Source organism: Selaginella moellendorffii, unplaced genomic scaffold (genome assembly GCF_000143415.4).
Source record: "Selaginella moellendorffii unplaced genomic scaffold, v1.0 SELMOscaffold_165, whole genome shotgun sequence".
Taxonomy (NCBI): Eukaryota; Viridiplantae; Streptophyta; class Lycopodiopsida; order Selaginellales; family Selaginellaceae; genus Selaginella; species Selaginella moellendorffii.
The window spans coordinates 178,177-196,021 of record NW_003314425.1 but is presented as its reverse complement, the minus strand read 5'-3'; the positions used below and the strand labels follow the sequence as shown (position 1 = coordinate 196,021).

The 17,845-nt window shown below is 40.9% G+C and overlaps 1 protein-coding gene across 1 annotated transcript; it reads right to left on the bottom strand.

The window, feature by feature from the left end:
- Positions 1–16,333: 16,333 nt before the first annotated feature.
- Positions 16,334–17,623, bottom strand: LOC9663490 (DNA-3-methyladenine glycosylase). Its single transcript, XM_002993574.2, has 6 exons — positions 17,237–17,623; positions 17,096–17,167; positions 16,924–17,047; positions 16,792–16,862; positions 16,673–16,730; positions 16,334–16,621 (listed from the first exon to the last, which is right to left on the bottom strand). Exons 1-6 carry the CDS (start codon positions 17,594–17,596, stop codon positions 16,449–16,451), a joined length of 858 nt encoding a protein of 285 aa, XP_002993620.2. The 5' UTR covers positions 17,597–17,623; the 3' UTR covers positions 16,334–16,448.
- Positions 17,624–17,845: the final 222 nt, after the last annotated feature.

Genomic DNA, 17,845 nt, shown 5'->3' with positions numbered 1-17,845 from the left:
CAAAGGAACGGTGCAAAACTCCCAAGCATGGAGCCAAGGAGTGACGGAACCGAACCACGTAGCAACTCCCAAGCATAAAGCCCAAGGAGCAAAGGGACAGGAGCCCGGAGCGACTTGGAACAGTCCTAGAGCAACCAGCATCCCAATGCTAGGACCAACACACAAAACGGAGCCAAACGGAGTCTGGCGCTATTTTGGCATACCGGTGGCCTAACGTGAGGATATGGGTACTCCACCAACTAGCATGGAATGGAACTTGGGCTTAGACCCAAGCCGGACGCAGAACAAGGGCAGGCACACAAGTAGGAACTAGACTATGCCTCAGGTTGGTCGGACATGCCCGACCTACCCACTATCCCTACTATACATTTGGAACCCCCCACAGCCCCCCCCCCCCCCCCCTCCTTTGAGGAACACACGCTTTGGGCTTTCACCCCAAGCCTCCCTTAGTATCAGGAGTTACTCTCTGGGACAAGCTCGAAACTTACTAAATATAGAATGTCTTTAGATTGTGAATTTGGACATAGGACGAACACCATTGTGTTCAGCGATCTCTACATTCCGTAGATATGCCAAATGAGCAAATCTGGACACTTTCCATAAATAGCATTTGGGACCGAAATGAGACTAACACAAAGGGCATGATAGCGAGGGTGTTTGGCAGACACGGTAAGCTATCATCTAGCGATATTGAGGGACCAATCTCAATACGCGAGGGTTCTTGTCACTAGCCAGTGCAAGACATAACGAGATGAGAACTCCTTACCGGGCTAAGTATGCTTAGCTAATAACACGTAGGAATTCCGTCCTTATGCTCGTCCGGTCTAAGTACACTCGAAATGCCCAGTTAACTCCACTAGCACAAGAGGGACTGATAAAGGGTCCAGCAGTACCGACCTCCTGCCATCGTGGCAGTACGGTAAGAGTGTCCGTAAGGACTAGTCGACAGGTAACTTTCGATACCCGAAGTCACATGCGCGACACTCGTCAACTTAACTGTGTGTGGAACAAGGTCAAAGACACTCATGCATCAGCTTTAATGTTAGAGGGCATGTTCTGTGGCAGTCTAATGTGGGTTTTACTGGACAGTGGGAGCGATGATAACTTTATTTCCATAAAGTTTGTTCTGGTGACATGAGGAGTTCTTCCATACATGGTGGAGTTTGAGGTGGAGTTCAAGATGGATTCCAAGATGGAGTGCAAATGGAGTCCAAATGAAGACCTAGATTGGATCTCAGATGAAGCCTAAGACTAGGTTAGAAACCAAGACCAAGATTAAGTTCGAGTTTGAGACCAAGTTTGAATACTAATACAAGTCATGGGGTGAAAGCCCAAAGCGATTATCCCTCAGCGGGGGGGTGGGTGTGGGGTTGTGGGGTTATGGGGGGTTCCAAAAGTAGAGTAAGGAGAGTGTGGAAGTTGGACTTTAGTGGAACTAGTTTGGCTAGGAAAAGCTAATATGAGGCTACACCTATATGGTGGGTGATGATATAACCATTAAAGAGTCTAAGGCTAGAGTAAACATGGATGGATAAGTGGGGTAGTTTAGTGAAGTGTTTAAAAACCAACTCTAGCTCCCTTAGAAAATTATATTGTTGATGCTCCCAATCCAAGTGTGGGTGGCATAACCTACTTGGATACCTGGTGAAACCTTACTCTAGCCACATTGCTAGCACACCTAAGAGTACCATGAGGTTCGTATAAAGTTGTAGTGTTTTGAAATGTCATCCCAAATGTCGTGAATATGATTGTGGGTATAGAAAGTTACTTGTCAGTTACTCCTGTCAGATATTCTTTCCTTACTGCCATAACAGTAGGAGGTCAATATTGCTAAACCCTTTATCAGTCCTTCTTGTTCAAGTATTAGTAAATTGGACTTTGCATCTATACTTGGCCAAATGAATATAAGGAATTCTTAAGTGTTTATTTAGCCAAGCATACTTGGCTAAACAGTTCGGCTTGTTAGTTCTCTTTAACTCTATTTTGCATTGGCTTGAAAAGAACCTTGCGTATTGAGATTAGTCCCTCAATATTGCCAAATGATAGCTTACCGTGTTTGCTAAACACCCTCGCTATCATACCCTTTGTGTTAGTCTCATTCTGGTCCTAAATGCTATTTATGGAAATTGTCTAGATTTGCTCATTTGGCATATCTATAGAATGTAGAGATTGTCCTAAACACAATAATGTTCGTTTTGTGTCCAAATTCACAATCTAAGAATATTCCATATTTAGTAAGTTTTAAATTTGTTCCAAAGACTAACTCTTGGTACTAAAGGCTCTTGGTATTAGCTGAAAGCTTAAAGTGTGTGTTCTTCAAGAAGGGCAGGGCTGTGGGGGGTTTTCTATGGTAAATCACCATAGAATGAAAGGTGAAAACCACGTACACTACATTTGGTATCAAAGGATACATCTTAGTGAGTACTATCCAATAAGATTATGCAACTAATCTTGTTGTATATGTAGAGATGAAAATGATGATCCAAGTGGGTACATATTTGAGTGCTAAAACTTCACATTTGTTCTTTGGGATGGATTACCTTTTGTACCATATTATGTGAGCTTACGTTTGGGCTCATAGGATAAAATAAGATGTTCCATTTATACGAGTTTGCATTTGGGGTTGTGAGTGAGACACATTAACAACTCAGGGTTTTAGTTTTGAGTTGGCATCATTAATGTTAGCCTATTGGTGGTTCCGTGAGTTATTCTATGTATTATGAGTAAAAATAAACTTTCTCTAGGTTTGCTATGAGGGAACTAAGGTAACATTTTTATATTTACTCTTGATGGGATTGACAAGAAAGGGAACCAAAAAAAGTGCTTTTAGTAATTTAAGAAATGTTGGACCAATTTCAATACCATACCAAAAGAATTGCTAATATAATTACCTTGTTAACCGATAAAATATAAGATTAAATTGGTTAAGGGAGCTAAAGTAGTATTCTATCCCCCCCTTATCAAAAAAGAGCTTAAGGAATTTAAACACTATCTTAAAAATTTTATTAATAAATGATATATTCAATTGAACAACTTACTATATAGAGCTTTAATTCTATTCATAAAGAAGAAAGATGGGTGTATATTAATGTGTATAGACTACTGGTTGTTCAACAAGTATATGAAGAAGAACAAATACCCTTATTAAAGACTTATTTGATAAGTTAAAAAAGGCAAAATACTTCTTTTGAATTGTCTAAGGTTAAAATACTACTAAATTAGAGTAGTGGAGGATGATATTGAAAAGATAATTAAGGTACAAAAGTTTTTAGTTTTTAGTTATGCCTTTTGGACTATACAATATGCTAATAATATTCTTAGCACTTATGAACTACATCATTGTACCATATTTAGATAATTTTGTAGTTGTTTACATTGATGACATCTTAGTTTATAACGAGACACTAAAAGAGCATATTAAGTACCTGATAAAGTGTTTAAAAGACTATTTTACACTAAAGAGAGCAAATGTAATTTTGCTCAGCAAAATGTAAAGTTTTTTAAGTAAAGACAAATCAAAATAAACCCTAAAAATGTCTAAGTGATCTAAGAATGGGAGTAATGTTAAATGTATATGAATTAAAGGCATTTATAAAACTATACAACTACTATCAAAAGTTTATCAAACACTATTTGAGAGTTGTTTGCGCTTGACAGATCAAACAAAAAAAACAGAAGATGGTATAGACAACAAATGCAAGGTGGCATTTGTCCATTTTAAAGGGAAATTGACAAAAGTTCATATGTTGATATTACTAAGCTTTGGTAAAGACTTTAAAGTAGGAATAAATGCATCGGGTCTTATGTTGGATGCAATTCTTAAACAAAACAATCACTTAATAATATTCTTTTTAAAAAAGTCAATGAAAGTGGTTTATTTATGAAAAGGAATTATCTATGATGGTTAATGCACTTAAAGAGACCTTAGGAGACACTTTAAAGTATATATAGATAATGTAGCAATAAAACACTTCTTATCAAAGCTTGATATTAGGGAATAAAAAGTTAGTAGACTAATGCTTTGGTTAAGTTTGATTACAAAATCCTATACAAACTAAGAAAAAACAATATTATGGCAGATGCTTTATGTCAGAAAGTAAACTTAAAGCTGATAACATTTAGTATAATAAAAACCTTCTTGAATGATATGCAAACAGCATATAAAGATGATGAATTAGCATAGAAAGTGTTACTACGAAACAAAGAGGCATGAAATGCTCACTTGCAAAATGAGTTATCAAGTGAAGAGAAAATAAGTTTTATAAAACATAATAGAATCATTTCTTACAAGCATACAAGGATGTATATTCTAAAAAGGGAACTAAGGAAGTTAGCATCAAAAGAGTGTCATAATAGACTTCTTGTAAGGCACAAAGGAGTGTTTAAGATAATAAGCTTGTTTAAAAAGAAATATAGGTTATAACTAAAGGTAATAGGGATCTACTATAGAGCCTCCTAATTCCCAATTGTTTATTGAATTGTTTTACAATGGATTTTATCACAAGACTCCCCCCAAGTAAAGGGTTTAATGCAATATTCATAGTGGTGGATCAGTTTTTAAAAATGGTATATTTCATATCGACCACAACAAAAGTGGATATGAAAGGTGTAATGAAACTATTATTTGAATAAAGAAATTATTTTAAATCAAGATAAACTATTCACCAGTAAGTTCTAGAAAACACTCTTAAAATAGTATTGCACCAAAATGGAATTTAGCATAATACCTGTCTGTTATCACCCACAGACAGGTATTAAGTATTGAATAAATAAATAAATAAAAAAGGTGAATAAACAGCTAGAGGATAATTTGAAATGTTATATCTCTGACAAATTAGATAAGACATTTAGGACTTCTAAAAATGTGGTATAACAACTTACCACATTCAAATATTGTAATGAGTCTCTAGGAAATCATCAATGAAAAAGCTATTGGGAAGGGGAGGGCAATGCAAAAGGTTCCAAAATTATAATAGAGATAATGATGCTAAGAACTTAGTCTTGAAAGAATTCTCAGAAGATGGCTTTGGAACCATATTAGAATTAGAGTTGAGGGTTAGTAGGAGTGAGTTTGAACTTGGAGGGATACTAAAGAAACCTATCAAAGAAGTGCTAAAAAACATCTCCCACTCTTAGAAAAAAAGTTAACTATGATGTTTTTAGCTCAAGTGCCCATTTAAGTGCTATAAAGCTTATTAGTCTTCACTCCTTTCTAAGGCCTTTTCTTGGGGTAAAAGTGGGGAATTAAGATATTTATATTGAGTTGTTAAGATAGAGTGCTTTTCCTTGAGATCCTGAAATAGGAAATGCATCCAAGGCTTGAGATTTAAAAAAATTCTATAAACAAAAGGTTTGGTATATTTAGTTGTTTATGCTTATAAAGAGTGTAGTTGAACTATAAGTCAAATTTATCCTGTAAGGGGGATCGGGAAAGAAAGTTTGGGAATCTATGGAGAAATGGCTAACACTATATTATTCATGTAATGAAAAGTTGGTTACAATAAGAGTGGACTTTGGTGAGGGAACTTAATTATAGCTAACACAAAGATAGTTGGATAAGTGAAGTAAACTGGTAAATTACAAGATGAAAAATTATAACTTATACCACTATTGTTATTGTCACAAGGTGAGTTACCACCTCAAGAAGTTTAGGATGGCCATAAATCCATCTTCAAGTGAGTGAAGAATCAGTGTGTGGAAGATGACAACTATTTCTCTGAGGGCATTGAGGATCTCATGAGGATGAGGTGCCCATGAGGGATAAGATGGAAGGTATACTTCTAAGCTTATCAATTAAAATAATACAAAAATGAAGAGGTTTTTCCATGTTTAATGCTTTTAACTCCCTAGGAAACTTTCATTTTACTCTTTTTCCTTCTTCACAGTTTGTTTGGAATGTGTTGCAATTATACACTTTGGAAGTTAATACCTTATGCTTGTAGCTTTGTGATGATGATGGGACTTCAAATCAAAGGCAAGCACTATCATTACCAATGCCACCATATATGAGGATTAACTTCAAATTTAATTTCCTATAGGAATAAGCTCACTTATAGAGCTTGAATGTAAACTCAATAACTATACCCATATGGTTTTGAATGATGAAAACTTATGGCACAACACATCAACTATGTTTAATATTGAGATTGATAGAAAAACATGAACTAATAATAGAGAAAATTAGTGAAAAATCAAGCTCTTTTGAGAAGTAAGAAGATCTCTAATATAACCTAACTTGCAGCATCTCATGGAAGTGTATGGTCCTTAAATACTACTTACAATTGTAGTTCAGCATGTCTGGTGGTATCCAAAGAAGATGGAAATTTTCTTTTATAAAACATTAGTTTTTATACTATAAGATGGACGACAAACCTATGCATTTTGAAAATATTATATCTTTTCATTCCAATATTTTTTGAATTTACAATATAAAATAGAATAGTGGAGATGAAAAACATATCCTACCTATAGATCATTTTTTTACTTAAAATATATATTTTTTTGCCCAGCAGAGCTGGGATCTTGCTAATAATTTCTTTAAATGAAGTATTAGGATATGTTTTAATAAATTAATCTAACTATGGGTCATTTTGGATATGTTAGAGCACTTAAAGGTGAAAACAAAAATTACAAACTAGATGATAGTAACATTGTCTCGCAAAGCATGATGATTTTGCATAACACACATATATTGTAATGGTGGAGTTTAAAGTAACTATGTCCATAATGTAGAGGAGTAGAGCTCTATGTAATGCTTATAGATATGGCAAAAGCTCTAAACTAAACTTCAGTGGCCAAAAATATTATGCAATTCATACTACAATTCTTACTAAGACTGCTATCATTCTTTGCCCAAAAGTTATGTATAGAGAGTGCTCTTTAAGACTGTGTTGTAAGCATTAGATAAGAAGGTAAGTACAACTGTTGATCTTCCCATCACATCTCTCTAAAGATGAGTATGAGAAAGCTAAAACCTAAAGCCAGCTCATGGATAGGATAAACTTTTAATGAACCAGATTCATCCTCCTTTAAATTTACTCATATGATTACCAATGAATAAGAGAAAAGTTTAAGAGAAGAAAATCATATGCATACTTGTGATCATCAAACTTAACAAGGTGTTATAGAACAAAAGTTGGTTATCCCATGGAGGAAGTTTGAGCTAGATATATTCAAAAACCATATTAACATGACCATATAAACGTTCTCTAACTCTTCCAGGATCCGGCCAAACACATTTTGGAGCAGTGGATGCAAGATACACATACGTGTTCTCATCAAACTCTCTATTAAACGCTAATAGATTGACATGTATTCCTAGCAAGAACTACAAGTTCCATCGTTCTTCCAGCCTGAAATGGACTGTTATTACGTATATTTTTCATGTTCTACCCTTTGTACCACTGTCCCCACGGAGAGCATATCATACAAAGGTCTAGAAATCCCCCATGGTGGTGAATGCACTAATCCAGCAGAGAGATTAGAATGGAGCTGCTAGAAGAAACGATTGAGCCTTGAAAAATTTGCTTGTGTGATCCATCCAACGAGGACTTTAAATATTGCCTTGGATTGTCGCTGAATAAAAGTGGCTGAAGTTTCAAGGCTCATGGAACCAGGAAATAAAACTAAGACTTGTTTTTACCTGCAAACATAGGCAAGATCGTTATTTTCAAAGCTTGAGAAAAAAGAATCAGATTTGGCGTATACTTACTAGTGGTTTCCCAACAATAATGGCATCAAGATCAACACCACCTGTTCAAGGAGCATCGTCTACATATGGAAGGAAAGTATCACGTAACTTGGCTCTTATGGCAGTCAATCCAAGAGCTTGTCCAATCTGTGCAGTGAGCGTTTCTAGTTCCAAATGTCTTAGCAAAACCTTTCCCGGGCCAGTGAGCAGTATGGCTTGATAGTTTGCTGCTTTCTGCTTCTGCAAGTTTGAAAGTGAAATCGAAGTACCTGATACAGGAGCAGGAACGAATGATCACAGCTTATCAGCCACAACATCTATAAAAATTATTTTATTTTTATTTATCATTCGGGACACCCAAGCTCGGCACCCCGGGCTTCTCGGGCTGCCAAGCTCAGACTCAGAGTCGCTCCATTCCAGAGTCGCTCCACACTCTGAGCGACTCAGACTCTCTCTCTCTCTCTCTCTCTCTCTCTCTCTCACACACACACACACACACACACACACAAAATAAAATCTCTCAGAGGCGAGAATGTATCATCAATCTATCACCCTAATCACCCTAAAAAGATCTCCAAATAAGTGTGGCAGTGTCTGTTCTGTAAATGGCCAAGTAACCAAGATTCTCAATCACAAGAGCATAAAACTTGTTTCGGATGGAGCTCTTTTTGCTGGACCACACCTCCCCTCTAGATCCAACAATCACCAATTTGCCATCAACTAGCAGGGTTAAGCAGCAACCCGAATCTTTTCCCTGTGTTCCCGAGCTCCATGTGATTATTCCCTTGGGACTCTGTAGTACGAGATTGCAATTTTTTTGCATTGTCAACCTATAAGAACTATCAACCGAGATTAAGCTGTTTCCACCCAGCAAATACGAGCCAAGAGTGTTTTTAAAGCCACTGAGCAGGGATGTAATATAGACCCAACAATGTTTTATATCGCTGTCAACCCCAAGAAGCTCTGCATACTTGTGATCATCAGGCGATTTAAGTGAGGAGAAGTTGGAGAACAATCTTCCACAAAATAATGAATTCCAAAATATTCAAGAACAATATTAATGAGACCGTACCAACGATCTCTATCCAGTAACTCTTCCCGTATGCTTTCACACATATCTAGTATACTCTGCCGTAGGTCTTGGCCCAACAGAGTTTGGAGCGCTGGACGCATGGTACAAACACCTGCGCCGTCATCGTCATACACTCTATTAAACAGTAGTAAATTGACGTGCACAAACGTATTCCTAGCAAACCTCACGACAAGCTCAATCGTTCTTCCAGCCTGAAATGGAACGTTATCACGTATATTTTCCACGTAGCCTTCGATCCTTTCTACCACTCTTCTCACTTGTTCAACGGAGAGCATACCATGAGCGAGTCTTGCTCTAAAAGTCCCATGCGGTGGTGCATAGCACGAATCCAGGTGAGAGATTAGAATAAGAGCTATTAGAAGAAACGATCTCATACTTACACCTTACATTGTTTGTGTGATCCATCAAAAGGAGAGTTTAAAGCTTGCCTTGAATTGTCGCCTATTGAAAGTGGCTGAAATTTCAAGGCTTATCAAACCATGTTAAAACTTGTTTTTACCTGCTAGAAGGCAAGGTTTTAAAAGCAAGATTATTGATTTATAAGCATGAGGAGTGGCATACTTACAAGTGATTTTGGAGTTGCAAAATATTTCCAGCGATAGCAAATCTCCATGTCCTTGGGCAGTGCATATTTGATTCCAACGAGAATGGCATCTGGAGAAAAGGCCACTTGTTCTAGAGGAGAGAACAAAAGATGGCACGACTTATGTTCAAACATTATGATGAATCATTTAGATATTTCAAAATTACTATGAATTTTCTGGCTCAGAAGAATATTCATATATATTCTTTAATATTTAAGAATATACTTATAATAAAAATTATATTTGCATTATTAATATCTAAATAACTATCGAAGGTTTAGAGGCAAGAATATTTGAAATATTCTGGTGGCTTTGCTTTCTCAATTGCTCCTTCGATTGGGCTGGCTCAAAAAGCTGAACCTGAAGATCGCTCCACAGCAGTGAGTTCTCCACCACTGGATGATCCATAGTATGGCTAGGGCAGCTCCATCCACCAAACGCTAGGAGGGATTCTTCTGTCTTCTCCTGGCCTTGCTCACCCGGCAGCAGCATCGGCCATGTGGCAGCTCGTTTTTTTATTTTCCTTAGTTCACAGAATTATTTAAAAGTGTGAGTGCATGGAATATGGAAAGGGAATACAGAAATGTGCATATCAATTAGCCCAAAAACCCTAGTTTATATACAGGAGCGAGTGGTTCAGATTGAAACCAATCCGACGACTACCAAAATCCACTATGCTAATATTAGTATACGGCATTGTAGCCGTACACTTGGCCCTCACATCATCCCCTCCTCTCGGAATAATGGAAGGCCGTCAGAGTTCTCTTGTAGATGGGCCGGGATCTGGAGGAACGTCAGGAGGAGGCATCGGCAGATCTGTAGATGGTATTAACTGCTCCTGATCCCTTTGTATGAAGCATTTTAACCGCTGCACATGCACAATCTCCGGAGGATCGGCCTGCTGAACGTCATGCCAAACCTCATAAACTTGCGGTCCAACTTGCCGCAACACCTGATATAGTCCTTTCCACTGCGCAAGGAGCCCCTTCGATAAACCACGTACTGTAAGATGGGGAAAATGGACTAACACCAAATCATCCACTTTGTACTCCGCAGGTGGATGATGATGGGAGTTGTAGCGCTGTTATTGTCCCACTTGTATGCAGCCTAAGTGTTCGGCAGACTCTGCTCGGACAAGTGGAAGAATGCTTGTCAAATACTGATCCCATGACCTAGCATCAGGAGCTCGTGGCAATCGCGAAGGTAAACCCAACTCTGTTGGTAATATTGGATCATGACCATATAGAAGTTTATATGGTGAAGCACTAATAGAACTCTACACCCCTGTGACATATGCATACCGAAGAGACGGCAAATAACCATCCCAATCCGAATGCTGAAAGTTCACATACTTTGCAATCATCCCTTTGAATGTCCGAACGAGACGTTCCACCAGACCGTCTGATTGTGGATGATAAGCACTCATAAAAGTGTGGCATATCCCCAACCGAGATGTCAAAACATGAAATACCTCAGCCATAAATGCAGGACCATTATCCGAAAGAATCCGCTCTGGACAAGAATGCTGGAACACCACTCGATTGAGGAGGAAGTATCCAACAACAGTTCCAGAGGCGCTAGCAAGAACACCAACTTCCACCCAACGAGTCAAGTAGTCAGAAGCAATAATAACATACTCATTGCCAGCAGTCGATCGTGGAAAAGGTCCCATAAGATCAAATGCCACCAACTCAAACGGACGGGAAACTACAATTGACTCCAACCGTCCTTCCACAGCACAAGGTGGAGTATTACGAGCTTGGCACCAAACGCAGCTACGCACATACCGGATAATATCACGTCGCATCTCCAGCCAATAGAAAGACCTGCGCAGCTTCTCGGTGATACGACGGTGTCCCATATGCCCACCTAGAATAGGAGAATCATGGTAGGCATGGAGAAACCGCGGAATAAACACCAAAGGCACCACCAATCATAAATGATCATCAGGATCCGTCCCCACAAAATAAAGAAGGCCATCTTCAAGGCGATATTGAGAATGTAAATGCCGAAAAGGCAAGTCGTCAGCAAGTGATGCAGGATTCTCAAACCCATCTCGAAGCCTTCGAATCCACGGCTCAATTTTTTGAGCCTCGCGAACCTCATCAAGAGAAGGTAGATCTTGCTCTGCACCTTGTGGACACTGAACGTCAAGGACAACAACCGCCGACAGCACAGAATCCTCATCTAGAAAATCCACAGATGCTGGAACAACAGGTTCGTCAGAAACATGGGAAGTGAGAGGAGCTCGAGAAAGGGCATCAGCATCAGCCATAGAACTCCCTGGGTGATGAACAACATCGAAATCATATATCTGAAGCTTCAAAGCCCATCAAGCTGTATGACCAACCAGGTTCTTCCACTTCAATAATGAAGTAACAGCAGCATGGTCACCTTCAAGTAACGTCCGAGAACCATGTAAATATGCATGAAGTTTCTCGAAACCCCAGACTGCTGCTAAACACTCCTTCTCCATCATGGAGTAGTTCATCTCCGCTGGTTGTAATGTACGGCTTATGTATGCAATGGGATGGCGCTGACCAGGCACACTCGAGCTCTCTTGCATCAACACACCTCCAAGACCAATGTCAGAAGCATCCACGTGCAAAATAAAAGGTCGAGTATAGTTAGGATACGCCAAAACTGGAGGAGTCGTCAATAGCTTTTTGAGATCCATGAACGCCCGCTCACAATCCGGAGACCAGATGAAAGATGACGTTAATGACTTCAGCAACGCTCGCAATGGTGTAGTGCAATCGGAAAGATGATCCACAAAACGACCAAGATACTGCACCTTACCCAAAAAGCATTGCACATCATTCACACACTTCAGAGTAAGGAACTTTAGAACAGCCACAAGTTTGTTAGGATCAACTTGCAAACCCTCACGAGAAATACGGTACCCAAGATAAGTTGTGTCCTTGGACCCAAACACGCACTTTGACCGCTTCAGCTTTAAACCAACATCGCGTAACCGATCCAACACTTTACAAACATCACGAACGTGCTCCTCCCACATCCCCTTCGAGTGGATCAAGACATCATCAATGAAGTCAGCAGTCACCTCTAGCATATCGCAAAGAACCTCGTCCATCATCCACTGAAAAGTTGCTGGAGCATTGTTCAAACCAAACAGCATCACCAAGAACTCATACAAACCAAATGGTGTACAAAATGCAGTCTTAGGAATATCTTCTTTAGCCATCGGTACTTGCCAATACCCAGAAGCAAGATCTAGCTTGGTGAACCAACGACTTCGCCCCAAACGATCCAAGAGATCAGCAGTGTGAAGAAGAGGATACACATCTGGGATCGTCACTTCGTTTAACAGACGATAGTCGATGCAGAAACAAATACTCCCATCAGGCTTCGTCACAAGATGAGGTTCACATGCCTAAGGACTCCGTGACTTCCGAATAACACCCTTCTCCAGCATTTCCTTGACGTTTGCTCGTAAAATCTTGATCTCCTTAGGTGACTGACGACGAACAGGAACCTTAATTGGACGAGCATCCCCGGTTGGAATCGGATGACGTGTGGCAATCTTGGCCCCAGACGATAGGTCAAATTCAAAGAGATCAGAATACTCCTTCATGAGCCAGTCAACTGCTGCAACACAAAGAGCGTCGGAGGGATCAGAAAAGGGAAAAGCAGAACAAGATGGAAACACAGAAGGAAAGAGTGGGGGAACAAAAGTAATGGAAGCAGAGGTAGAAGTAAAGGGACGAAGGGGTATAAAAGTGAGAGGAATGGATGAAACATAAGGAAGTATGAGACAAGGGGGAGAAGCCTCAAAGTCACACTTGGCATGATTGCGCTGCAACCAATCCATACCAAGAATGAGGTCAAAAGCTTGACTCAGCACCACCCGCAACGACTGCAACTCAAGCTCGAGATCACTCACACGCACAACCAGGTCCACTTCATCCCGTGCACATGCATGTGTACGGCCGTTGCCATAAAGAATGAAAACTGGTTCTGCTGCACGACGCAAGTGTAGACGACAACGTGTGGCAATAGGTCGAGCAATAGAAGATAAACTCGAACCTGTATCAACCAACACGGAGAGAATAATAGGAGACTTCTTGTTATAAAAACGAGCTTGGAAAGTAAACACTTGATGAACTGGTGCCGAGTGAACCCCTTGATGATACTCCCGAAAGAAAGATGGAGGGGTCACTGATTTATTCGCGCAAGGTCCCTCCGTTACTCGCACGACTCCTCGTTTCCCGGATGCATCTCGGTGTCCAGACCTTCCACTGCAGCAGCACCCAGGGGACGTTGCTGATGCCAAGGTCTCCACCCAGGAAATGGAGGTTGCCAATCCGGAAAACGACGGCAACGCCGATAAGTATGACCAACTTCATCACACGCCCAGCAGTGAACATCACGGCCACGACCATGTCCTCGTGCTTGTCCTTGGACTTGAGCAGCAGCAGCATCAACCTCCATTGGAACAGGACTATCACCCATAAGAAGTGGAGCAGAAGGATGTGCAGCGAGAAGTGGAAGAGGCAACTTCTCATAACGTTGTGCCAAGCGAAGAGCATCATCAAGGGTGGCAGGAGCAAGTGCATGCACAAGTCCGACAAGATCTTGACGAAGTGCTGGCCACAACATTCCTAGCTTGATCCGCTCCGACATATTTGGCTCCGCACGAAGCAAAAGACTTCGGAAACGAACGCCAAATTGCATCACCGACTCAGATGGCCCTTGGCGAAGACAATGCAATTGTTGGAAAGCATCATCACAATCATCGGCATGTCCGAAGGCACGTTTGACTCCATCTCGGGTCCATCTCGGACTCCATCTCGGGTCCATCTCGGACTCAATCTCGGATCCATCTCGGACTCAATCTCGGATCCATCTTGGACTCCATCTCGGGTCCACCTCGGACTCCACCTCAGACTCCATCTCGGGGTCCTTCTCCGACTCCACTTCGGACTCCAACTCAGGTCCATCTCGGACACTTCCACGTGTCATGTGTTGGTCCTTTTGGGTCCCTTTTTGAAGCCTCGCTTATTGCTCGCTTCATGCTCGTTCTTCGAGTACTTTGTTGGGAGTTCCACTCCCGCTCTCAACCTTTCAAGTCGGAGCTTTTAGTCCAAATGTGTTACGCTCGTTTGGTTTTCGCTTCGGCCACCACCACATGGCCCCTTCCGGCTCCACTTTGGGGCCTAGGGATTTTGTGTCTCACAACTTCCTCCTCACATGACCATATCCTTGGTCTCTACACTAGAGGACGGCTCCTCTTCCTTTTCACCGTCTGGGAGTTTGGGACAACATTTCGGAACACCGTGGCCTTACGCAAGCCTCGTGGGTACTCTCCCCCACTTGTCGGTCCGTATTCACTCTAGTTTTGGACTTCTCAATGGTCAGTTCATCACCCAACATTAGGTATGGCCTTCCTAATCACTGTAAAGTGATCGAATCAATGGTACACATCATCCCTAGGATTCCCGTGAAAGAACTCTGGCCGAACGCGAGGATTGGCACCAAGAGCAGGAGGAGTTGTACCATGTGCCATGAACGCCGCCATCAACTGAGTTTGGTTGTTCAATTGCAAGCGCATAACATCAAACAATTGAACCAACTGCTACTCTAGAGTCAAAGGAGGAGATTGCAGATCAGCCATGAAGATGAACTAAAAAGAAAGAGCAAAAGAAGGGAAATGACAAAAAAGTTGGAAAGAAATGGTAGATCTAGACAATGCAAAAAGTTAGATCTAAACCAAAATCCTGAAAGGAAAGAACAAAAGAAAGGAAATGGAAAAAGCTAAATCTAGACGATACAAAAGCTAGATCTAAACCGAAATCCCAAATCCAAGCACTCCCTAGAGACAATCAAAAGTGCCCCTCACCTCCACCAATGTGAGTGCATGGAATATGGAAAGAGAATACAGAAATGTGCATATTAATTAGCCCAAAAACCCTAGTTTATATACAGGAGCGAGTGGTCCGGATTGAAACCAATCCGACGGCTACCAAAATCCACTACGTTAATATTAGTATACGGCATCGTAGCCATACACTTGGCCCTCACAAAAGTATATTTGGAATATTTATATAATAGTAATAAATAAATATATCAAAATGTGCGAATATTTCCTTTAAACCCTAATGAGACTAAGTAGGATTGCGGAATTGAAGTACATGATACAGGGAGCATGCCTACGTCTATCTGTGCTATGATCTTCACGTAACTTTGTGGCTGATAAGGATGGTGTTGGTGCCGCTGTGCATTCGTTCCTGTGCTCCTGATACATTGAGGAATTTTCAAACTCATGGACCACTCTTTTCAGCTCCAAACTTGGACTCAAAGATTGTCAGCTTCAGGACACTAAAATGATGAAAGTCTACGAACCCTTCAATTTCATGGCTCACCTATCTCCTGTACTAGAGCCTAGAGACGAACTGGAGCCTTCAAGTTTATACTTCTGAGTGCAGCCCTTGCGGAAAAAGTCTTCAGCTCGACATTTATGGTAGTTCTCTCCTAGCAGATCACAAGATCCTAAAAAGGTTAACATTAGCAGTTTTATTAGCTAATGTAATTATTCCCCTGTTTGCTATCAGTGACGTAGGATCCTAAAAAGGTTAACATTAGCAGTTTCATTAGCTAATGTAATTATTCCCCTGTTTGCTATCAGTGACGTAGTACTGGCCCAACAATATCGGTCTATGTTTGTGGTCATCGGACGATTTCAGCGACGAGAAGTTTAGCAAAAACTGGTTAATTGCCATATCTTGGCCAAACACACTGTCCAGTATGCATGGTACACATACCCGTGTTCTTATGATACGCTCTACTAGTAGTCTGACGTAGAAACTGAAATGAAATGTTATCACCTATATCTCTAACGTAGCCTTGTATTATTTCTACCATTGTTCTTACTTGTTGCAGGGGCACCTGGCAGTGAATCCAGCTGAGAGATTAGAATGAGAGCTGCTAGAATAAACGATCTCATACTTCAGCCCTGAAAACTTTCTTGTGTGATTTATCTAATAAGACTTTAAAGCTTGCCTTTAGGCAAAGGCAAGATCGTTGATTTCCAAGCGTGAGGAGAAGACGATTTAGAGTATACTTACAAGTGCTTTTGGAGTTGCAAGGTATTTCTTGGAGCACTCACCCAAGGAGTGCCAGCGATAGCAAATCTCCACAATGCTATCACGTCCTTGGGCAGTGCATATTCGATTCCTACCCTTGGCCCGACAAGAATGGCATCCGGAGAAGAACCATCCAAAATCTCAAGACCACCTGTTCGAGAAGATCTCTCAAGTGGAGAATATCACGTAACTTAGCTCATACCTGGCGAGAACAAAGGATGGCTCGACCATTGAGTAGTCAATCCAAGAGCTTGTCCAATCTGTCCATTGCAAAGATCGTAAGCGTTTCTAGTTCCTAAAGTTGTAGCAAAGACCACGAACCTTTCCCGGGCCAGTGAGCAGTATAGGCTTAATAGTTTGCTGCTTTCTGCGAGTTTGAATCGTTTCCAGACCTTCACAAAACGATCGAGCTAATGAGATTAAAGAGAGCAAAAGATTGCGATATCGAAGAACCTGATACAGGAGCACAGGAACGAATGAGCACAGCGGCACCAACACCATCCTTATCAGCCACAACGTTTAGCATTACGTGAAGACCATAGCACAGATAGACGTAGGCATGCCCTCCTTGTCCAAACTAAAAGCAAAGAAACGTATTGAGAGCTTTGAAAAAAGAATTTCATACCAAGGGAGCCGTGCGTGGAGTTTTACCGAAGCGCGCATGGCACGCAGTGTCGTCCTGCCGATAAGCTTCAACCTGGTAAACATTGGTCGCAAGTTTTAGAGAGGAAAATAAATGAGGAAAAAGAAAAACCAGAGCTCGGACCTCGGTTATTTGCAAGACAACGTCTTCTCGACGAAGAAGCTTTCCTAGCAGCCGTGGCGCAAGATCCACCGCGTCACACTCGAAGAACGATTGCTTTAGCGGTAAAACTTCCTTGAGATTTGGAGTTTTACAGATTGGAGCTTGCTCTTCTCTCTCGGCTCGTCTCACATATACCACATTCTTCTTTGGAGCTGCAGGATTTTCGCTACAAATCGCCATGGAAATGCGCTTTCTTCGGATTTTCTTGGCCTGCTCTTGCGAAGATCTTGACAATGCGAACTTTTCCTCCCAATCTACTTCCCCTTGCGATGCTAGCCGTGACGATCGCCTCACATTCTCTACATCGTCATTCACCGCCATTGCCGAGCTAAAGCCCTAATTCTTGGGCCCTAGAGTCTAGAAAAAAACTTTAAAGATTGAGAGTTCATGTAACACTGTAGGACTCGGTCTTCAAAATCCAACTATATAAACCAGACTATCCCATTACAAAAATCATTGCAGCATTCTTTCTAGCAAATCTCTCCTTGCTTTTCTTCTTGTGATCTTTGTTGGCTCGTCCAGCTGCACCAAGAACGACAACTGCAATGGCTCAGGAGTCTGTGGCTCCCG

What these genes read in the sequence shown, in the direction of transcription:
- LOC9663490 (XM_002993574.2), bottom strand. Translation starts at nt 17,596, where the DNA reads ATGGCGGTGAATGACGATGTAGAGAATGTGAGGCGATCGTCACGGCTA. An exon ending in TTGTCTTGCAAATAACCGAG is followed by an intron (nt 17,168 to 17,236) that starts GTCCGAGCTCTG and finishes AATGTTTACCAG; the next exon opens with GTTGAAGCTTATCGGCAGGA. An exon ending in CCATCCTTTGTTCTCGCCAG is followed by an intron (nt 16,622 to 16,672) that starts GTATGAGCTAAG and finishes CTTCTCGAACAG; the next exon opens with GTGGTCTTGAGATTTTGGAT.